Here is a 24460-nt window from a genome sequence, read left to right as displayed (position 1 = left end):
TTCTGATAAGTAATAAATACTTTTTATATTTTGATTTCTGCATGCACAGTCTCGAGTTCTTTTCGTACCCCAATGCCATAATTCACAGAAATCACAGAAACACAGAAAAGACCTACAAGATCATCCAGTCCAACCATCCACCTATCACCAATAACTCTCACTAAACCATGTCCCTCAACACAACATCCAAACATTCCTTGAACACCTCCAGGGTTGGTGACTCCACCACCTCCCTGGGCAGCCCATTCCAGTGCCTGACCATTCTTTCAGACAAGCAGTATTTCCTAGTGTCCAGCCTAAATCTCCCCTGGTGCAGCTTGAAGCCATTCCCTCTAGTTCTATCACCAGTTACATGAGAGAAGAGGCCGACCCCCAGCTCACTACAACCTCCCTTCAGGTAGTTATAGAGAGCAATAAGGTCTCCCTTGAGCCTCCTCTTCTCCAGACTAAACAATCCCTGCTCCCTCAGCTTCTCCTCATAAGGTCTGTGCTCCAGACCCTGTACCAGCACCAATTGAGTTGGTTCACATTTCTTAATTTTATTTATTTATTTATTTATTTTCATTAAGAATGAGAGAAGAAAGTGTGGAGGAAGCTGTCTATTAAAAAATCAGAATCATAGAATGTCTTGGGTTGGAAAGGTCCCTAAGCATCATCAAGTTCCAACCCCCCCAGCCACAGGCAGAGCCACCAACCTCTCGATCTGATACTAGACCAGGTTGCCCAGGGCCCTATCCAACTTGGTCTTGAACTTCTCCAGGGACAGATTATACAGTGTTAATTTTATTCAGTGTAAGATTCGGGTTTGATAATTACATCCACAAATATTACAGTATTATTTGGAGAAGTGTAACCCAGTCCATACAAAGTCTAGAGCTATCACAATACATCTTACTAACCATTTTGTTTTGTTTTCTTTTGCCTTGTTTCCTTTTAGGTTCCAGCTGGGACTGGGCTATTAAAGCAGCATTCTCAATCAGATAAATTCATAAGAACTTCCAGTCATGATCAGCTGTTGGCAGAAATGATGCAATCTCATATGGTTAAAGATATGTGTTTGATTGGAGGAAAAGTAAGAATTTTAATTTCTCGTTTCCCTCCTTCCCCATGTTCCATACAATGTAATTTAGTTATTATTTTTTAACTTTTTAGGGCTGTGGAAAAACAGTTATTGCTAAGGAGTTTGCTGATATGCTAGGATACAGCATAGAACCTATCATGCTATATCAGGTAAGTGAACGATCTGCTGATGTTCATACTTTAAATATGATCCAAAATACAACACGCAAGCAGGTTCTCCGTGTAAGGCAGTCTTTATATACAGCAGCAGCTTCTATAATCAGTAATAATAATCACCAATGTATGTTTTAAAATAAAGGATACTAAAATTAGCTTTATGGTAATTATAGAGTGTTTTTTACTTTCTATTGTAGAATACTCATCTAAAATCTTGTCTTACTGAAGACCTGAACAGAGGGGGTAGTATATACAATATAGATAGTTTGATGTTATTACTTGTAAGTTAGCCCTGATAGTGCTTTACTTTCTTTTTATTGGCTTCATTGAGAGTGTGAAAGAAAGATAGATAACTTAAATAAGCAAAATGTAAGCATTCACTGCATCTTTCTGTTAGCAATAGAGAACTGACAATTTGTTTTGTGATTTGACGTAACTGAGTATCATAAAGAAAATGATGTCTTCCATATCTTTTCAGACATTCTCTCTACTTTTGAAGTATTTTTCTTTTGGTCAGAGTGGTGACTTCTTGTAATTCATGCATTTTGAAGACCTTTTCTCTTTCCTTTTTTTTTGTTTGTCCCTATGCTGTTTGATTTTATAATCAATCAGCAGTATTAATGTTATTTTTCACTGTTATGGAAGACGGTTTCATAAGTATACTGAGAATAGATAATGTTATTAAAACTTACTGAGAATATTTTCAAGTTATTTTTCACTTTCTGTAGGCTTACTAATTTTTTTTATTTTTTTATTTTTTTATTTCTGTCAAGATCTTTCACTGTCCTCTTACAGCTTATTTTTTCTGATGCCTATAACATGGGATTTACAATAATGCTATGATTTCTCTTGATTTACTTTTTTCCCTTTTTTTTTATTTTTGTTTATATTTCTCTGTAGTCTGATGGTTACAGTGGTGGTGGGACTGCATTGCAGTAGAGATAAAAAAGAAAAAGTTCTATATTCAGAAATGTTGGATCCTAGAACTAAAGAATGAGGATTGGTATTTATATGTGATAAATGCATATTACATTCAATTGATATTAATGCTGCTCTTTTTTTTTTTAGGTGCTATCACCCTTAGCCTAACTGTTGCTAATTTATTTAAATTTTGGCTGGGATCTTAATATAGATGTGGCTTTAAAAATAAATTTGGGGGGACCTGTGTGTTTTTTGTGAGGCAGATAGGCAGCTAATTTAGCTGTCTTAGAATGGCATTTAGGGATAAAGTGAAAGGAAGAACTAGAGAAGTCATAAGGGCTTCAATGGGTTTTGCAGGTGGCGTCAAGGAGCTGTAGGTATCAACAAGGCTGTGTTCCTAGTGAGCTGAAGGAAAAAATCTACCGTAGTTTAAAGTAGCAAGACAGGTTAGATGTACAGAAAAATCAAATTAAGGAGATGTCAGTTGTCTCAGAGTATGATAAATGTGGAGCAGTGGCCCTGCTATCTGTTTAGTTTTTTTTCTGTTGATTTCATCCCGACAGTGCATCAGACTGTCTCACAGCAGTAGAGATTGTTTGTTTGTTTTTTAAATCCTGAGGTCTGTCCTGCTTAACAGTAATCTCTTGTAGGCAGTGTTCACTTGGTACTTGTTCGGAGAATATTGTCAGTCTTAGATCTTGATCAACTATGACCTCATGCCATAGTCTGAAAAATATTGAGGTTAAAAATAGAGTGACTGAATTTTCTTGTTATATGTAAGGTTTTCTCCATAACTTTTAGGAATGAAAACACTCTCAAATGAAATATGAAGCTAAGGGTGTTCCATGCCCTTGGTAAGCCAAAGCATGCCAAGTATCACAAATTTTGCGATCATAAGTGATAATTGGCAGTGTTGTAGGGGAAGATCAGCATCAGATTTAACACAGTATATTCTTAACACAGTATATTCTTTAACACAGTATATTTTTCCCCTTCCTTTGCTTATTTAAATCTTTCCCAGACAGCACGGAAACCTTCAAAGGAAGGAAAAGACAGTGGCAGGTGGCTTGGATGCATGTGGGGAGAGAAGAGATGCAGACAAAAATGGGTGGAATCATTGAAGGGTTGAAACAGACAAAAGAAAAAAAAAAGGAAAAAAAATATTTGTGATGATGAAAGTCCATTTTATGTTTTTCTGTATTGACACGAGCTTCTTCAAACACAGTCCCACTGTTCTGCTCTTCCTTCCCTTAGTACTCCTTTAGCTAACAGAGGTGCAGACTCTAAAAGTTTATCTGCATAAATTGAGTCAGACAGATAGGAGCTATTTTCCTGTGTTTTAACCTGTCCAGTTATGATCAGGTTTGGTTTTCAAAGTTGCGCAGCCCTATCAATGCAATATGATGTTCTTAGTGATATACCTGGCTTTTCCAGAAGTATCTGTTATCCTGTATACAGGATAATATAGTAAGATAGGTGCATAGATTCTGGGCCAGAATTATGTCATACTTCTCTCTGCACTTGTCCATATAAACATATTTTTAAATCATCCCAAGAAAATTACTTCTAATGCCTTGACAAATGCACATAAAGACAGATGCACTCACACTTCTGTTGTATGAGGTATAGCGATCCTTGTGATGACTGATCCTTGTGGATCTCTTCCAACTCAGGATAGCCCATGACTTTTACTCACCAGCAAAATCAGGGAATTATTTGATCTGGCAAGCTTAAAAATATAACCACTGTTTTTCAATAGCCTAGCTTTAATTAGTATGGCTTCACTGAATAGGAGCAGACGTCTTCCTTTTTGGAGATGCATGAATGGAGGAGCTGATGAAGAAATCAGTTACTCACTGGACATTGTTCTTTCAGAAGGATCTGTGATTACTGCTGAAATAAAATCTAGGCTAAGGGTTTGAAGCATTTCACATTAGAGTGAACCATTTCTTTGGTTTCACCAGGATTTGATCAAGTTAAAAGGGCACAGGGTTTTTGTAGAGCGGCATTTATGGTAATAGGAAATGTTGTTAAAGCGAAAAAATAACTGTGAGCTCATTGTTCGGAATAAATTCACTCGTGGACATGTCTACCTAACATCCAGGTATATATGTATATATATGTGGTGCTGTTGCCAGAACTTTTTTGACAACCAAATGGTCTACATGACACCAAGTTTGTCGGCACTGGATGGGGTTCACCTTTCTCTAGAGAGGAGAAGGGTCCTTGGGGAAAAGCTAGCAGAGATCATGGGGAGGGCTTTAAACTAGGTCTGAACGGGGATGGAGGTGGACAGTGAGCCTTCCTGTGATAAGGTGTGGGATGGCATAGCTGTATTAGAAGGACAGAGTGCTAGCAGGGGCTTGAAAGACCCGCTTCCTTGAGAGATGCTGGCAACATTGCAGCATGTACAAAATCCTGTGATGATAAGGCAATGACTGCTGAGAAAGATCATGGAATACATCCTTGTGGAAATTATGCTAAGGGACACGGAAGACAGGGAGGTTATAGGAGAAAACCAGCATGGCTTCACCAAGGGTAAATCCTGTTTGACCAACCTAATGACCTTTTATGATGGTGTCAGTGCATCAATGGACAAGGGCAGAGCCATGACGTCATCTATCTGGACTTCAGTAAGGACACAGCACCCCATAGCATCCTTCACTCCAAACTGTTAAGACATGATTTGATGGGTGGACTGTTCAATGGACAGACAACTGGCTGCAGAATTGAGTCCAGAGAGTGGTGGTCAGTGGCTTGGTGTCTGGATGGAAATCAATGATGAAGGGTATCTCACAGGTGTTGGTGCTGGGACTGATGCTCTTTAATATCTTCCTCAATTACATTGACAGTGAGGTTGAGTACATCCTCAGCAAGTTTGCTGATGACACCAAGCTGTGTGGTGTAGTCAGTACAGCAGAGTTATAGGATGCCATCCAGAGGGACCTAGACAGGCTTGAGTAGTGGGCCCAGGTGAACCTTACAAGGTTCAACAAATCCAAGTGCAAGGTCTTGCACCTGAGGCAGCATCCACTACCAAATACAAGCTGGGGGATGACAGGATTGAGCACAGCCCTGCTAAAAAGGACCTGAGTATACTGGTGGATGGGAAACTGGACATGAGCCAGCAATGTGCCCTTGCAGCACAGAAAGCCAACTGTATCCTAGGCTGCATCAAAAGCAGTGTGGCCAGCAGGGAAGTGATCCTGCCCCTCTGCTCTGCACTGGTGAGGCCTCACCTGGAATACTGCGTCTAGATGTGGAGTTCTCAGTACAGAAGAGACATGGACCTGTTGGAGCACGTCCAGAAGAGGACCACAAAAAATGATTCAAGTAATGGAACATCTCTCCTGAGGACAAGCTGAGAGAGCTGGGAGCATGGAGAAGGCTGCAAGATAATCTGATAGCAGCCTTTCAATATCCAAAGGGCAGCTACAGGAAAGAAAGGAACAGAATCTTTAGCAGGATCCGTGGTGATAGAAATGGTTTCAAGCTTAAAGAGGATAGATTTAGGTTATATATAAGGAAAAGATCTTTACAGTGAGGATGGTGTGACACTGGCACAGGTTGTGCATGTCCCTGTTCATTGCAAAGGAGTTGGAGTAGATGACCTTTAAAGGTCCTTTCCAACTTTAAGGGTTCTCTAATTCTATATTTCACATGTAAAATATCTCGGAAAATCTTAAAAACCTTTACAGGAAGCAAGACGTAAAAAATGATTGAATGCAGCTGAGCTGTGCATCTTTTGGTATATTTTAAGAATGCATTTGTTTTTTTACACATCAGTAGCTTTGCACAGCAAAGTAATAACATAGTTTAATGATTGGAAAAATGTTAAATATTAATTCATGCAGTAATTGGGCAATGAAGGCTGTGAGAAGTTTGGAAATGCATATTTAATAGATTTCTGTATTTTTCTTCAAAAAGTATCTTTTTGGTATTCTGGGAGAGAGATTATATTGTCCTAAGTTATTTCTAAAATGAAAGAGGTTCATATCTGTGCTGTAGTTCATGTTATTTTTCCAATCATTTCTACAGGCACTAAGAAATTAGATGGAGCACTTCTCTTTGGTCTGAACAAACAGCAGTATTTTCATTCAGGCTCTGTGAAGAATTGTGTTCTTGGATGTTTGTATATAATGTTTAGTTTTATTTTAAATATTTGCTTCATCCTTCTTTCCATCTGAAGTTGATATAAGGACTTGAATAGTGTGAAGTCCTTAGCTCCCTATATTGTTTTCCCAGAAATAAACTCTACAAGCTTTTATGTTGTGAGTTGAGAATCAAACATATCCAAATATATCAATCAACGTATCCCAAACCTTTTAAGCATATGGATAATTTCTTATGGTAACACTTGTCTCATGGAACAATTACTGTCTAATTTATGGTCTCTGACATTGTACACATTTCTGACTATATTCAGTTCTAAGTAGGCAGATTCTTGACAGAGGAAACTTAGATCCTGATGAGGAAGGATTTGTTTTTTAGGTTTTTTTGTGCGTTTAAAGAACAGCAAATGAGAAAAAAATCACTGCGTCCTGGGAATGGGAAAGAACCGCTGGAGATCATCTAGTCCAGCCCCATATTTAAAGCAGGTTCCCTGGAGTAGGTTCAGGTGGGTTTTCATTATGTCCAGAGAAGGAGACACCACCGTCTCTCTGGGCAGCCTGTTCCAGTGCTCTGTCACCTCAAAGTAGAGGTGTTCTTTCCTGTGTTCAGAGAGAACTTCCTGGGTTCCAGTTTGTGCCTGTTGCCACTTGTCCTGTGGCTGGGTGCCACCAAAAGGAGCCTGACTCCTTCCTCTTAACACCTATCCTGTGGAATTTGGCTGCAGTACATTGCTATGTCCACAGTAAGTGGCAGCATGATTTAAATCATTTTAGGTGATATAATAAATGTGAATTTCTTTCCATGCTCTGTGGAGCATGAATTAAGTTCATACAATATTGTGTCTATTCTTCATGTACATATTGTATTTGAAACGTCTGCATGCATTCTAATGCAATGTTTATTTTGGTCCTGGTAGGGAAAAAAAAAATAATATGTAGCATCTCTTGTGGGAATGCTGTTCTGCAGGGAAAACAGAATGTACACATATTTGTCTAACTTAGGATAAAAAATAGAATGCATCAGAAGGAAGTACTCAGCTTTAGCAATAAAAGAAAAAGATGTAACTATTAGGCATGGTAAAAACTAACTGAAAGAGCCTCGCCCCATATAGTTGACACCCACCCTTTAGATATTTACAAGTGTTGATAAGATCCACTCTCGGTCTTCTGTTCTGCAGGAAGCAGCAGACAGCTGGTTTTTGTGTACTGTAGCTAGGGAACTTTTGGTTTTGATTGTTCAACATAAAACATTTCACTTCTATTTTTATCTTTCCCTGTAAATTTTCAGGTGAAAAAAAACTATTCAAAGTGATGTTACAACAAATTTCCTGCAACTTATTCCTCCTTCTCCTCTTGCACAGCAAAAACAATCTTTTAAGCACATCATTACTGTTTGTGTACTGTGATGTTTTTGTTTCTAGGATTTCTTTTTTTTTTTTTTTTTTGCATGACCTCATAGTTTTTAGTTTTCCTTCTAAACTCCTTCCAGTTCTTTGAGAATTATTAACAAAATGCAAGTCCAAATTGGCATGAATGCAGGAAGCATAGATTTTTCACCTTGTAATTGCCAAGAACACAATTTGTGCGGAGAACCATAAAAATGGCTGAATTGGAGATTTGTATTGCTGTGGCTGCGAAGGGGAGGAAAGGAAACAAGTATTTTCTCTGCTCAACTTCGATTTTATTTTTTTTTCCTACTTACAAGATACTTTAGCTTGCGTCGCATTGTTTATTTTCTAAGTTACAATGACTGTGACCAATAGAAATCAAAATGTTTCACAAGGCAATTGGTTTGCCCGGAGTAGTGTGTGTGGGGAGAGGGATTAATTCGTACCTTTCTGTTGTCCCCTCTCCAAAAGGAGAAATTTTTAGTGACAGAGTATTATCATCATGGAACTGGCTGCCCCAGGGGGTTGTGGATTCTCCTTCTCTGGAAATATTTAAGAGCCACCTGGGTGCCCACCTGTGCAGCCTGCTGTAGGAGGCCTGCTTTGCATGGGATTTGGACTCGATGATCTCTGGAGGTCCCTTCCAACTCCAACAATTCTGTGATTCTGTGATCATGCAGCTCGTAACATTATAATTTTAATATTATGTATTAAAAACTGATTTAGTGTAAAGAAACAGAAGCAATAAATCAATAAGCAGGAACTTTGCCGTAACAAATCACAGAATCACAGAATGGCCAGGGTTGGAAGGGACCTCAAGGATCATGAATCTCCAACCCCCCTGCCACAGGCAGGGCCACCAAACTCCCCACTTAATACTAGACCAGGCTGCCCAGGGCCCAGCAAACCTCTTACTGATTTTGGGTAGATTTTAATGAATGATGCTTCATTTGAATGCGTCACTTAATTAACACAATTCAGTCATTTAAATTATGATACGGAGTTCATTTTATTTCAGAAAATATTTTTCAAGAAAATACACTTCTGATGTGTTTTTTTTTTCTTCTTGTGAAAACGAAAGCATATTTCTCAAGTTGTGTAACATTATATATAGCGTACTGAGCTCCTGATTAATTCCTGTTCTATGTTGTTTCACTCCTTTAGGTGTGAGGTGTCAGAAGGTGTGTTAGTTGAATGCATTTGCTAACTACACAGTGCACACTTCTGATGCAAATCCTGAAAATACTTGCACTTTTTTTTTATGACCTTGCTTAAAAACTGTTTTAGGCTAATTCTTTAATAGAATACTAGCAATGAGCAAAATGCATTAAAAAGCAGAAGGACGGCAATAAAAATAATGGCTGTTTTGGTACATCTGAATATGAGGTTTGGGGTTATAAAATGGGGAAACATTGAATGAACCGGACTTTGTCCTGTTATTTTAAGGCTTTTAAGGAAATTTAGAAAGAGGAAATGATTCAGGCCATATGATGTAATGTGTTCTATTTTTATTCTTGAAAGTTCAAAAGGCTTATAGTTGTGAAGGGGACATTTGCAAAAGCTGCAGCTACAATAGAAAATATTTTCCTCATCTGATTTTAGGTTAAATTCTGTTCACAGCGCAGCCTAAAGAATGAATTTCATCTTTCAGGTCACAGAATGGCCATTATGCCTTTGTTGCCCCTGTTTGCATCTGTTGGAATGTAACAAAATACGTATACTGGAGACTGTAGACTAGATTTTGCCTTTAGCTGTGTTTTATTCCCTATGTACTATTTTGTGATACTCTATATATTTTTGATATAACCACCAACAACCAAACTTTTGGCTTAGCTTCAGAAAGGTTATACTGGCAAGTCTGGTACTTACATAGGCTGTATGACACAGTGCCTGTCCATGTGGGTGTTATTTAAAGGTTGCTCCAAAAGCGATGCCTCCTATCTATTTTCATGGAAACTACAATAGATACAAAGAGTGCAATAGCACTATTTGATAGAGCAAACTCTCAACTACAAAACTATTTTTCAAAATAGTCCCCACTGTTAGCAGAAATGCACCACCCAATGCCTCACTGTGCTGACATCTACTGTTTGATCTCTATAAACATTCAACAAGCGTCAATGAATGTCAGCCATTTTTTCCACATGAGGGAATTCAATGATACACCTTTGCTTCATATGTACTTCCATGTCAGACTCCACTTTGTCAGACCATCTCACAGCTGCTATCTTTCACACAGCAACAGATCTAACAGAATTTGGGTGAGAAGTTTTAATCTCTACTGCTGTACCACCAACATCCACCTCTGATGTCTTGGGGCAACATAATAAAATAGAAGGCATTACTTTCAGAGCAGCACTCATAATAGCCCTTCAAAAAGTAATTGAAAAATTTCTGCTAATCCTCTTTGGGTGTAGCCCCAGGAAAAACAGAATGTAGTTTTCTAAGGAGAAAGCAGATTCTTCTAGACGAATAAAATGCAGCATAACTCAATTCTGATGAATTGGCACTTACAGGACATGACGGCTAGAGACCTGCTGCAGCAGAGGTATACTCTTCCTAATGGGGACACTGCATGGAGACCATCACCTCTTGTTACTGCGGCCTTGGAAGGAAAACTTGTTATTCTTGATGGCATTCATCGAATTAACCCTGGCACTCTAGCTGTATTGCAAAGGTCAGCATATGAGCACAGCTGGGTAGTGTGCGTGTGATTTGTTTGCTGGGCACATAAGTACTGATAAATTAAGGTTTTTCTGGTGAATATGACTTTGTAACTTCAGCAGTGCTGCAAAGATCAAGCTGAATGTTGAAGCTCTGTGGAACATATATCGTTCAGTCTTTACATACCTGAAAGCAGAAGCAATTCTTTCAAGTTCCTTAGAAGTCTTTAATAGCACAGGAAATTTCAGTTCTTTGTAAAGACAGTGTAAGCCTAAAGAATGAACTAGATTTTACTGTAAGTTTATGAAATGTATCTGTTAGTAATATCGGAACAATGATCTGAAAATGGAAGATGCCAGAAAATAGTTTAAATATTTCTCATTATTTTCTATTAAAAGTAAGTAGCTTGGTTAATTGTCTTTATGCTGAAACTATTTACTTGGGCAAATTGCATAACCTTCACACCTGGATGCATCTTAGAGTACTATAATTTTTTTCAGTGGACTGTGTTGACTGAGATAGTTTTTTAAAAGGAAAGTGTTAGTTGAAATAAGTACTGCAAAAAGAAATCAAAGGCTAGATAAAGTTTGTTTATTTTTATTTTCAAACAGGCTAATACATGACAGAGAATTGACCCTCTATGATGGCACCAGATTATTAAGGGAGGATAGGTATCAGAACTTAAAAGAAGAATTGAAGATCCCTGATGAGAAACTACAGGAAAGGTAAAGTGTCCGCTACGACTTCAGAATGCAAACACTATTTCATCCTGTAAAGCACATAATATTCTTTATTTTATTGTGAAGATATCATGCAAAAGTACTTCCCTCCTAAACTGATACCTTTTAATCATCAAGAGAATGTATTTTGATCATGTTTCCTCATGGTTTTTCTTTTTGTTGAATGAGAAAATTATATCTTGTTTAGAATGCTTAAGCTAACAGAAGGAGTTAGAAACTGAAGATAAATGGTGCACGCGTAAAAGCACAGATATGTAAGTGTATCATACTTAATTTTGGAAGAATTTATTAAGAGCATCTTAAATAAAAATAAATTTTATTGAAATTTAATATGATTTGCTACTTTCTTTTTCTTCACTATCTAGAAAGCTGTTTTTTAATTTCCAACTGATATGGAGCAGGAAATCGTAAGGATGGGTTGGGATCCATTTTGCTTATTCTTTTTGTTTCTTCATTTCCACTTGTCTGCTAGAAACATTCCACAACTCTTGACATTTTTTTTGTTCACTAATGACTGTACATAATGCGTGGTCAAACACTGCTGATAAATTGTAATTAGTGGAAAACGTATTGTTGAGTGTGCTCCAAGATAAGCACAATCTAATATGCAGGTATATATTAAATAAGCAATGTATAAAGAACTAAGCATGCTGTTTATCTCAAATAGATCTAATTTCTCCAAAAACATTTGAATTTATATGTCAAATGTCTCATGTTTATGCTGCAGGATGTACGTATGTGTATGTGTTAGGCTTTTACCCTAAATGAAGGGTGTCTCTTACAACAATCCTGACCACTGTTTGATCTTATAAAAAGTATACAAAAAAATCCCATCCCACTGCATGGGTTCTCTCATATCTGGAAGCTCAGTGTGACCATTTAGCACCGTCTTGGATACAGCTGAAAATTTTTGCTACTTAATGAGCAAGGGCCCTTTCTGCTGAGACATCCACCTTCTGGGTGAAATGTTCAATCTAGCCCTATTTCAACTTTTTGCTGTATTGGCTCAGTCAGAGGAAGTTAAGGTAAAGTAGTACAAAAATCTGCCAGCTTCTCTAGTTTTGATATGATCTTCTTCAGTGTCAGTGGACCACTCATCTGTTCTTAGGGTGCTGTTTTGGTCAGCCCTTAAGAAGCTGGAGATGTTCCGGGACCTCATCTTGAACTTTTTGGTTTACCTTTCACTGTCTCCCAGCCTATTATGTCACTAGTTGTGCTTTGATTCCAGTACTGCTTTCCTCACTGCTCTTCTTCCTTTTCAACAGCCTGTCACTGTAATCTCCAGTACCTTACAGTGTTGCAGAATGGCTATGCAGAACTAGGTGTTCTTTCCAGACAGCTTCTCATCTAATGTTGTCTCACTACTGACAGCTGATTTAATCACAGTGTAGGTGCGAGCCATCCGTCATTCATCTGCATAGACTGTTTTGTGAAGGGAGCACATACTACACTGTACTTTGAGTTTTATTTAAACAGATCATCTAGGACAATTCTTGCTTCTAAATCATGTCAGGGAGATGCTTTCCATTTTGATGAGAAATACTGTGTGTTTTGCTGTGCGGAAGTGGCTTCGTAGTGTCAGCTGTTTCTGATGCTAAAGCCAGGCATGGAGCTTTATTTATTCTGATTTTCTGATATTAACTAAAGTAATTTCAGAGTAGTTGCTCTTTGAAAGACCTGCAGAATACACATTCTTATTTCTGCAGGGACTTAATCTGGGGTGTTTGCTGAGTGACGTGTGAAGGCTACTGTTACTTTTCCAAAACAAAGGTTTCTTATGGAAAGCAGTTTCAAGTTTTATTTAAAACAGGATTATTTTCTTTTCTTTTTTCTTTTTTTTTCCCTCCTAAATCTCACTCATTCAGTCTGAGGCTTCGGTTTTCATTTGTATATTGGAAATCAATACATATTAAACTTGAAACATAAGATTCATATTATACAGTTAATGAAATTAAATTTTTGCTTTGTTCTTAGCTTTTTAATTATCTACCCAATCTTGCACACTAGTGTAGTTCTTATGGGAAATGATGGAAGAGGAAAACACATATTGAGAGGCATATCAGTGATGCAGTGGGAAGCGCATGACAGTTTTAAGTCTCTAAACAGTCAAATGGGGCATGAATGAAGTATCTGAAAGGAGATGAAAGAACAAGATAAAAAGGAATATTTCTGAAGGACCAGAATTTGAAGGGAAGAAACTTGAAATGCTTCATTAGGAAATTATTAGACTGGGAGAGGTCAAGACTGTCTTCATAATGTGAAGAAGAACATGAGATGGAGACTAGAAGGCAGCTATGATGAAGAAGAACTGATAGCTTACTCCTGTCTTTAAGAAAACAAATAGATGAGGTAGATATTCTCTCTCTTTTTCTTTTTCTTTTTTTTTAAGTCATGGTCTGCTTTTGTACATGAGTGTTCTTGATTATAGTGCTATTCATAATGTGGCTTGGAGTTTCTCCTGTAGTGCTTCTAGTCATTCATGAAATAAAAAGCACCCTGACTGTTGCTCTGTATTGCCTCAATTTAAACCTCACCTCCTGAGGTGGACAGATGCTGTTGTAAGGTACATATAAAGTATATAGAATCATATAATAGAATTGTAGAATGGCTTGGGTTGGAAGGAACCTTAAAGATCATCCAGTTCCAACATCCCTGCTGCAGACAGGGTTGTCAGCCACTAAATCATGCACTAGGTCACGATACCCAGAGCCTCATCCAACATGGTCTTGGACACCTTCAGGGATGGAGCATCTACAACCTCTCTGGGCAGTTTATGCCAGTGTCTCAGCATGTTCTCAGTGAAAAATTTCCCCCTGACAATCTAAATCTCTTCTCTGTTAATTTAAATCCATTTCCCCTTGTCCTATCACAATCTACCCATGTAGAAAGTTGATTTCTCTCCTGTTTATAAGCTCCATTTAAGCATTAGAAGGCTGCAGTGAGGTTTCCTGGAGCCTTCTCTTCTCCAGACAGAACAAGCTCAGTTTCTTCAGCCTATCTTCAAAGTAATGTTGTTCCAGTCCTCTGTTCATCTTCATGGCCTCCTCTGGATCCCAACTCCATAGCTTTCTTGATCTGGGTGCCCTAGACTTGGGTGTAGATCTCCAGATAGAGCATATCTTTTGTAATTTAAAAGGGCAAGTGATCATGCTTTTTGGTAGATGACTAGGATTCAGATTTTCATCTAAATTCTGTTTACAAATTCCATTCACAAAATACTATTTCATGATAGATAAAAAGAGTACTGCTCTTAACCAATGAGCTGAAAATTCTATATTCATTCTTTAGTCTGTAAGAGGATTTGAAACACCGGAAGATACTTCTGGGAAAAATTTGAGCTATTAAGGGAGAAATTCTTATAGATCCCTTTATCAACAGAGCAAGACGCTTTTCATGTTTCTATATGAAAATGTTTGATAGGAAAAATAATAGTCATTTTCCACAGTTTTAGTGCCTTTCATTTTTAATGTTTCAACACTCATAAAACTTGTGTAATTCATACATGTAGTAAAATAGAAAGCAAAAATAGAAGAGAATACTGTACAATATAATGCTTAAAGTTAAATCACGAGGGATAGTTTTTCATATTCACATTATGGCCTAAGGAAATTACATGCCTCTGTATATAGAATATAAACAGTATTATACTACAGAATATGAAAATGCTTTAACCATGGCAGAGTTATTAGTAATGTCTAGGGGAAAATATTTTTTGGTGCTTGTATTATTTTGTAGCTTTGCTGAATGCTATTTTTCATGGTGGGTTTTTTTTTTTTTTTTATTTTTTTTAGTTTGCAACTTTGTTTTAAAGAATGACTACTGTCATAAGAGCTAATAAAATATATTGTTATTCTAAATTATGTCAATTACTGACAGTGAGTTATATGTTTATTTCATTACATTGCTGTAGCTGTGATGTTCGCTAGCATTTTCCCGAGAAAGGCTTTGGACTGGTGAGTGCAATAACTCTAGTAGCACTGAAAAGTGCAAGCAATACACTTATCCTCATTAGATTGTGGGATGCTCCTTGGCCTATTGGATAACTAGCAGTGGGTGAGGGGTACTTTTTCTTTGTAGTCTTTTCTTGTGCCAGTGTTGCTGTGCAGCGAAGAGAGCCAACAGTCCCAGTGAGATGATATTCAGCCACGTGGGGAAACAAGGTGTTTTTGTTTATGACTTGGGGAGAAGAATGGAAAAAGCTGAGGAAGTGACTAATGGTCCTTGAAGTTCTTTTACACAGAGGGAAATTATAACTGATGTTGACTGGAAGGTTCATATTCCCGAACAGGTTTAGAGATAAGAAAGAGCGTCTTCAACCACCATACATATCCAAGAATTTTGCGTAGGATTTCTTATGCAGTCATCCATTAGTGCACTGAGATGATTGTGCTGTAAAGGTAGCACATGGCTTTTACAAGCAGTGAATTGCTGGTTTATTTTAACAGGCATTCTTCTAACCTGTTGGGGTGGATATACTCCCCAGTGTTCACACATACATGATAAGTATTTGGTATGGTGAGCAGAAAAGTTTCTACTAGAAGATAATCTAGAAGTATGTATGTAATAAGGTTATTCAGAAGCTAGAAGTTACTCATGCATGCATAGGTTTAATGTCTTGCAGACTGTGGATGATTTTCCACATGATTAGGTTGAAAGACAACAGATAGATGAGAGAAATATAAATATAAAATGTGGCAGAAAATGAATTTTGCAACGGTGAAAATTTTTCTAGCTTTTACTTTGTTTTTGCAGTTTTCTTTTTTTCAGCTTGATGGATTCATAGATACTTTAGTAATTTGCTAAATTGAGAATATTCTGAAATTCAGTAAAAACAGCTGGGAAACTAAAAATAGGTCATTTGTGGTCCTAATATTATTACAATTCCAAACTCATAAAATAATTGATGTTTTGATAGAAAGTGGGATTTATGAAGCCATGCTACGGGGAAAGAGAATCAAGCCCAGTGTGGTTTTTTGCAGGGTAGCATTAGGAATGCAATTCTGCACTTTCTTTCTTTCTTACTTCCTTTATTAAACTTCAGTTGCTTTGAACCATGTGTTGATAACAGGAAAATCTTTCCCTAAAATCACCCTGAGCAGACTGCGTTCTGATCCTCTTGTCAAAGACAGTGCTGGTAATCCTTGGTTGGAATTAAACACTGATGTCAAAAGGACGTGGATATTAGTACAAGAGAATACAAGAGAGTGCTCTCTGGCTCTGTTGTCAGTAAACATTTAATAGAAAGAGAAAGGAATGGAGATTCTCTCCACTAATCCAACAGCACCAAATCTTCCCATTTGAGTTTCAGTGATTTAAAAAGTGTCATGTTTTTAGCAAAATACATTTATTTGGCATTTGTCTGCAAAGAATACAAGATGTCAAAGATCTCTGTTTTATAAAGTATAACTCCATATAGTATCTCCATACTGTATTCCTTTAGAGACCTGATCTGTAATACCGCAGAATAACATAGAAGCTAATCAGTTGCTAACATGGAAACTGGGAACTTTTATGGCATTGCAGGATCATGTCATTCGTGACATTTGTTTTAATAATACACTTAGCTTGACATTTTTTAGTATTTCATACATCATTCCAAACAATGGGCTTCTGAAGTAGCCATATAGTTTTATACGTGTTTAGGAACTGGAAAACTGCAGCAGAGGTGTTGTAATCTGTCCAAGTCACAGAATCATAGCATGGTTTGGGTTGGAAGGGACCTTTAAGATCACCTAGTTCCAACCCCCTGCTATAAGCAGGGACACCTCCCTCTACACCAGGTTGCTCAAAGCCACATCCAGCGTGGCCTTGAGTGCTTCCAGGAAGAGAGCATTCACAACCTTTAGCAGAAGTTGTCTAGAGGGTAGAGAAGTCTAGAAGATACATCAGTAATTTCTAGCTGGCATCCTGATGTTAACTTGCCCCAACTATCCATCTCCTTTCCTCCAGCTTCTCTCAGTCTTTTCCCTGGTTGTCCCCCCCGGTTCTTCAAGTTAGACATTTACATGGATGTCATACAAGAAAGATGTCTTTCCTTTAGAATGGAAAGCTGACTGCTTCTTGTGCTCTCACAGTATTACAGAAGGACCGGAATTAGTCCTTGGAATTTAGGTGATTACGGAAGGCTCGTTGTTTTTCTCCTTAGTAATGGGAGTAAAGGAAACATTTTCTTTTATAATAATGTTTACTAATGTTCCCTGATCTTCGTTTATGCTTAGTGACAGTGACATTACCATTGGTTCCTCTTTCATGTGATGTTTTCAGACATCTATTTCTATTTTTATCAGTCAGGGAGTAGCTCCTGGGCTTATGGCTTTCAGCTAAGAATAACTCATGCCCACTCTTGTGTTTACCTTTGATCAAGAGTCTGTTTGCTACAATCACTGTGGTGTGTCACAATTTTACTGTGCCAACTGCACAGTTAGTTTTGATATATTGTATTTTTGTTCTAGTCATATTCTGTCTTCAGATTTTCTTACTTATTTTCCCACTGGTCGCCAAATGTTCTGATTTCAGATTTTGTGACTTGTATGAGAAATCACACATGATAACAGGCATATCTAACAATATAAACTATTTCAATTTCACTTCTTTTTCCAAATTAACATCTGCTATTTTAATAAATGTACTGAAAAATTGTTGAGAACAATTCTTGCGTAATTTGAGTAGCTTTTGTATCCAACTTTTTTGTCTGTTACCTCTAGAAATCATGTAGTTGTGCTGTTCAGTGAGTACCAGTGCATTCCAAATCCAAAGATCCAAAGATGTGATAATATCACATAGAGATATTATAGATAGACAAAAGATGTGAAGAAGACAAAACCACACAAAACAGAGGCAGTGCTCTTCTACTGTTGTAACACACATATCTAGACGTTCTGTATTTAAGCTTGTATTGGTCACAGTAAGCGTCTGTTATCTTCAGTGGAATGAAATACACAGGCATTTAAGACTGTTTTTCACCAAATCCTGCAATATGAACATTATACAATGAATAGTGGATGTCTTGCTACATGAAGCTGCAGAGGCAGATAGGCTGATGTAGTTCAGAAAGAGATTAGACAAAGTTTTGGATAAAGAGACATCAAAGCAAATAAAGATAAGCCCTTGCATCCCTTGAATGTATGATTGTAACTGCTGGGAGAGGGTGATGGAAATAGGCTGATTATAGCAATCTCTCACATAAGTCTTGAGAAGGGCTTATGTGCCTTCCCCAGGAAGCATCTGCAGCTGCCACTATCAGAGAGTGAACTTCTGGCTGGATGTATGGATTGAAGGACTCAGTGGGGTGTTTATTAAATTCTTCTAAGTCTTACGCAGCCATTTAAGGAACCTGTTTTCCCCCATAGTGACTTGAAAATGAGTCGAGGTATGAAGTATAACTAACTTTCAGGGGTAGGTTAGGTGCATTAATCCAGTCCCTAGAGATTGGGTGATTTTGCAGAGGCTGCAGAGAACATCAGTGTTGCTAAATCCAGCTCTCGGCATTGTCTAGGCCAATCTCCACAGTGTCATCCTTTCTGTCAATCTAATTGAGGAACTGCAGGACCAGTAGATCCTGCTCCCTCCTTGATTTGCCTGTTAGACATACTGCTTCAGGTAAAGCACTTCTAAAAATCTGTATAATTGGTGAGATGTGTCCTTTCAAGACATACAAACCAGTAAACAGTGGCTTAGCTGCTGATGTTTGCTCATCTTCAGGCATGTAGGTCATATTGCATATTGTGGATGCCCTTCTCAGTGTGAAAAATGAGGAGCAATTTATATAAGTGCAAGTCTGCAAGTATGCAGTTTTTGTCTTTTTTGAGAAAGTTGCATTGCAAATATCTGAGTAGGTATTGTGGTATGATACAATAATATATATGTATTTTTTCATCTAGTATAAAAAAAAAATGTTATATTTACTGCAGATAATGCATTTTTTTTTAACTTTTTTGGCAGGTCTATCTTTCCTATCCACCCCTCATTCAGAATAATCGTCCTAGCAGAACCTCCTGTCATTGGAAGTAGTACCCAACAGTGGCTTGGTCCAGAGTTTCTGACACTGTTTCTTTTTCATCATGTTCGATCTTTAAGCAAAAATGAAGAAATTCAAGTTATTAAAGAAATGGTAAGTATGTTCAATATTTTAGGCTGATAATTGTTTATTGAATTATTTTTTTTTTTACTATATGAAAAAACGTTGCTATTCCTGATGCTGTTTGAATGTAGCACAAATGAAACTTCATTTTCAAAACCTGTTTATCTCTTAGTGGTATTAGAATAAATTTGCATTCTTATCATGACGTTAAATGATGACGTAATAAAAAAACAATGTCAAAACTGTATTTCTTTTTTGGTGATGTAAAGCAACCATATACTCGTTGCACCTGCGTGTAGCTGCATGTGGAACTTCAATCTATCTTGCATTCAGATTAATACTGTTTTTGTTTCAAGCAGATTCCAAATGTACCCAGTGTTGCTGTGGAGCAGTTGTTGTCATTAACACATAAGCTTCGGGAGACAAACGATGCCACAGTGAGTCAGTTTTCTTGTTTTTTTTTGTTTGTTTCAAATCTGCTTTCTACTATGACACTTTGTTTTCAGAGAGGCTGGCTAAGGCATACTAAGCAAGCTATAGTGTGATTTCAGAGGCTGCCTGATTGAAAAACTAATCCCAGGAAGTGATTACTGGCAATTACTGCACCATAAACTGTAGTTTCTTTGATTTTTGTTGCACGTTGTTAAAATCTGACTAAGTAAAGCTTTTAGGAAATTGCCCAAATCTCAGGGGCAATGGAAACTACCAAGCCATATGATGGCCTGGATTGAAAGGGACCTCAAGCATCATCAAGTTCCAATCCCCCTGCTGCAGGCAGGGCTACCAACCTCCCTATCTAATACTAGATCAGGCTGCCCAGGGCCTCATCCAACCTGGCTTTCAACAACTCCAGGAATGGGGCATCCACAACCTCTCTGGGCAGCCTGTTCCAACACCTCACCACTCTCATAGTAGAGAATTTCCCCCTGATATCCAACCTAAATCTTCAACTTAAAATAATTTCTCCTTGTCCTACCATTATCTACTCTTGTAAAGAGTTGACTCCCCTCCTGTTTGTAGGCTCCCTTTAGGTACTGAAAGGCTGCAATGAGATCATCCAGCAGCCTTCTCTTCTTCAGACATTATAAAATGCCAGCGCTCAACAGCAAAGATTAGGAACGTGAAAGGGAAAACTCCAGAATTTTTAGCTGTGTTATTGCTACAGGCTCTTCTATTGAAGCAGTCTTATCAAGAACAGTAAGTTCTGCAGACATAGTAACCACAAAATTCTTTTAAAAAGATAGTCAAATGTTGGTGAAAAGTAGAAGGAATCATTGCTATGGCAACTAACACTCTGGATGTTTTTAATGTAAATAATGTGAAACATTTTTGGTGGAATCCCTAGTTCATCTGGTATGCAAATGCAATCTGCTCTTAGTTTTCATCATTTTAGCATGGGTAATAGTTTCACAGCATTTCTGTATAGGAAGCTGAGGGTTGTTGAAAGGCCTTTGTGCTCTCCTGAGATTAAAAAGAGGAAAGAAAGGAAAAAAAAAAGTAAAAAGGCTGAATTCTGAATACACATTTGGAACAGTGTTGTTGCTAATATGTATTTGGCTCCCTACAACTAATCTTTGACAATTGTAGACTGATAAATACATCATTTGTAACATATTTGGAGACATACCATGCTTGAATAGAACATTATAATAGTCATTTTCCAACGAGTGGATATCTATAGCATTGTGAAATATCTAAATGAAATATATGATTTTGGATAAAATGTGAGTCATAGTACAGACTGAGGGAAGTTTCTTGTAGATGAGCAGTGACATTCGACATGTCAGGAATAGCATGCCTGTGTGCAGAGCTGAAATATTTGCCTAAGGTATGTCAGGCTATTTATAGAGTTGCCTGAGTAAGTAATCCTCTGCCAGAGATTATCTTGACATATTAACCATTGTTTAAAGTGATTTTTGTTAACAATAGAATACCTGTAGAATATTCAGCTTGTGGTTGTATTCTGCGTCATTGTAATTGTTTGTTTGATTTACAATCGAACCTAGAGACCACAATCTAGATCCTGTTGAATTAGATGCCTCATAGATATATATTACAAAGACAGTAGCCTACTTCTGAGTTTACAGCTGTCCCAGACAAGGAGGAAAGAAGAGGTTTTAGTCAAGAACTTAAGTTCCCAGGTGCAAATATACAGAGGATACGACACAGTTTCTCCTCTATGGACCGAGATGCTGTTTTGTTTGTTATATCATTTTGACTTTAAACTGCCTGTGCCCTTAGAGATAGGACTTGTCCAGGTGTGAAATAAGAGGCAAGAGTGGCCTCCTTCTTGCCTCCTTCTTCCCACGTAGTACAATGGATAAACTACTGTGTTAGTGTTCTCTGTTGCCAGTATGTATCAATGCAGTCCTTTTGGTCGTGAGGCATGAGGATTGCTTTCCTTAAGAAAATTACTTTGGTTGAGAACATTTCAGCTGTTTAGAGTACTTTACCAGGTGGAATATGATATCCAGAGGCTGTGAGAGTTATGGCTAGTGAGGTGAAACAGCAGATACAGTGCTCACTCCTCTCACTGATGGGTAGGTCTTGAGATAGCACTCGAAAAGCCATCATGTATGACACAATCTTTGTAATGCTGAGTGGTATACTGTGATGATTCAGAAAATGCTTCACAGTTTTCCATCAATGAAAACAGGAGGATCAGGTGTAGCAATATTAGCGCTTAGCCCAATCCAAACCATTCTTGCTCATTGCTAAGCTAAAAAATACTACCCTTTGCCTTCTAAGCATTTGAGAGGAGTATGTACAATCTCATAGAACTGCTTTTTTTTTTTTTCCTTCCCCCCAAAAATAATGTCTGTCTGTTGAAATTAGTTTTCCAGAGGAAAGAGTTGATGATTTGACATTTCTCAAGCTTGAAAGTTATTAGGAGAGAAAAAAGATTCTCCAATTCGTAACATGTTGGGTTTTCTTCTATTTTTTCCTCATTGGCAAATTTCAGAATTTTTTTACCAGTCGAAGGATTATATTATAGTCAGAAATCATTTATATGACCCAAACTAAAACGTTTTGAAATTACCTTATTACAGTATTTCATTTAACCCAAGCAAAGTATGATGTAACTTATCACACTCATTGTTGTGTGCTTCCTGATACAACAGGGAACCTGTTTGTATTAGATACCTTCATCCAGTAGATGGTAATTATAGAATGATTTCTTGCTCGATATTTATATCTCCATCTAAATACATGGCCACTTATTTCAGGGGCTGTGTTTGTTTGTTTATTTTTCAGTGTTGCTGTATTTGTTCTAGGTTGGCCTTCACAGGCATTGAATCACTTCTGTAACTCTTTATTCAATTATGTCCAGTTTTTACCATTTTACCATTTTACCATATGTGGACAACAGAAAGGGACACAATGTTCCAGTAATAGCCTGCCCAAATACATGCACAGAGGTGATACAATCTCCTTACTTCTGCCCAGCATTGTTTCGTTTGTACATCTGTGAATCCTGCCAGTCTCTTTTGCCAAAGCATTACATGTGGAGCTCATATTCGGGTTGTGAAGAGAAGACTAGATTTTACAACATCAATCCTTTTACAATGGCTAACCTCCTTGTTAGTAGTACTCTTCAGTATTTGGTTTTATGCAGCACAGAAAATTAAGTCATTGGCATATTTTTTCTTTGTGTTGCTTATCAAGTGAAATCATAAAACAAATCTTTGGATGACATAATTTTCATGACAGTGAAGTACTGCAACAAATAAAGAATTAAAAAATTGCGGATGAAATAACACCAGCCATGACAGGAGGCAGAAAGCACTCGTGAATTAGGAGAAAAGTTGAAATAATTGCTTTTGGATTATGCTTTTTTCCTGACTTGTTCAGTTTAAGTCTCAGAGATCAAGTAATTAAGCTACCTTGTATTTTTTGACAGGCACAGTCCCTGGCTTCATCTTTATCTACTCGACAGCTATTGCGAATTTGTCGTCGACTGTCACAACATCCAGATGAAAGCCTTTACTATGCTGTTAATAAAGCCTGCCTTTCCAGGTAGAAGTGCTAGTTTGGGTAGAAGTTCAAGAGTTTATCGGTCTATTGTTAGCATGCAAGATACCTGTTAGTGCATTTCTGTAACTAGTGCAATTTATTTCTTCAGAGTCGTTTCTCTGTTATTTTTAAATATAGGAGGTAAGTAGAAATGGCTTCGTAGTGTTTTCTCATCTTTATGATGGTGTTTAATGACATCATATAAATTTTGTCACCGTTAACAGCATTACTTCTCTGTCTCAAAACACTCAAAACAGAATTCTATTAACATCTTGTTTGATGGAACTTTGATTTCAGTTCTAAAAATGGTATGTTAAAAGGTTATGAACATAGTATTTGTTTTTTTGTTTTTTTTAAATTAAGAAGGCAAAGTGTACTTAACCAGGTTGGGAAAACTAACTAAGCATAGGTTGGTATATCATGCAGCTCTTTTTTGACTTGAAGACCAAAGCTCCAAGGGAACAAATTCAAGAGAAGTTCTTTCTACTAAACATTGCTTCTGTATTGCATCTTTTAATGGCAGTGGAAAGACTTCCAGCTCTACTTCACTCCACTTTGCACCTTTGTTGCAATATTATGTAACACTGAACCCTTTCATAAGTACTGTGCAACTATTAGTGTAGTTACTTACCTATGGGAAAAGTTCAACTTCTCTACTTGAGGTGAAGTGCTGAAGACTGAGCATGAAGGCCGTGGACATTCAATGTTTGGTGATCCAAGTAAAGCTTCATGCTGATTTTATGTTGTGAAAATACAGAAAATGTTTAAGAAAACTACCTAAAGAAATGACCTGCCTATTTTTTTCTTTATTTAGGTTTTTACCAAACCTTGCAAGATTGGCTTTACATAAAAATCTACAGGATTCGGGGATTGAAACAAATCCGGATAACATGAAGAAACTAGAGGAGAAGGATTACAGTTGTAAGTTTGTGTCATCTTTTGTCCTTTTATTCATGTGTGTTACTTAGATGGTTCTGCATTTAAGGCTGAACTAAATGACTTCACAATTAAACGTACTTTGCTTCAGTTACATCCCTTTGGCTTTGTTCTGTCAGGATGTAATGATGCTCTTAGTGTGTTAGTAATTTTGTACTGTCTGCTGCATTCCCTGCTCGTGGAATTTTGTCATGTTTGAGGGTTTCCAGTGCCTGAATGACTACAGAGACTGCATAGATGTATAGATATGTATATGTTTGCATATGTATGACTGCTGAAGTATAAATAATACTATGTGGAGAATACATGTAAATAGTGCACGAACGCCCACATGTGTATACACACATATATATGGCTGAATACATAGTA

General features: G+C 37.4%; 1 protein-coding gene across 1 annotated transcript in view; it reads left to right on the top strand.

Annotated features, from left to right (window-relative positions):
- The first annotated feature begins 919 nt into the window (after nucleotides 1-919).
- The window catches only part of VWA8 (von Willebrand factor A domain containing 8), a 91975-nt gene continuing 68434 nt past the window's right edge, over nucleotides 920-24460 (top strand). The window contains exons 1-8 of the mRNA XM_019612065.1: nucleotides 920-1072; nucleotides 1153-1230; nucleotides 10174-10334; nucleotides 10933-11046; nucleotides 19003-19171; nucleotides 19501-19578; nucleotides 23043-23158; nucleotides 23970-24076. Of these exons, the coding sequence (XP_019467610.1) occupies nucleotides 1025-1072; nucleotides 1153-1230; nucleotides 10174-10334; nucleotides 10933-11046; nucleotides 19003-19171; nucleotides 19501-19578; nucleotides 23043-23158; nucleotides 23970-24076 (871 nt within the window). The 5' untranslated portion in view covers nucleotides 920-1024. The remainder of the gene's footprint in view (nucleotides 1073-1152; nucleotides 1231-10173; nucleotides 10335-10932; nucleotides 11047-19002; nucleotides 19172-19500; nucleotides 19579-23042; nucleotides 23159-23969; nucleotides 24077-24460) is intronic.

Source organism: Meleagris gallopavo, chromosome 1 (genome assembly GCF_000146605.3).
Source record: "Meleagris gallopavo isolate NT-WF06-2002-E0010 breed Aviagen turkey brand Nicholas breeding stock chromosome 1, Turkey_5.1, whole genome shotgun sequence".
Taxonomy (NCBI): Eukaryota; Metazoa; Chordata; class Aves; order Galliformes; family Phasianidae; genus Meleagris; species Meleagris gallopavo.
The sequence above is the reverse complement of the archived record's forward strand: the minus strand, read 5'-3'. Positions and strand labels throughout refer to the sequence as shown.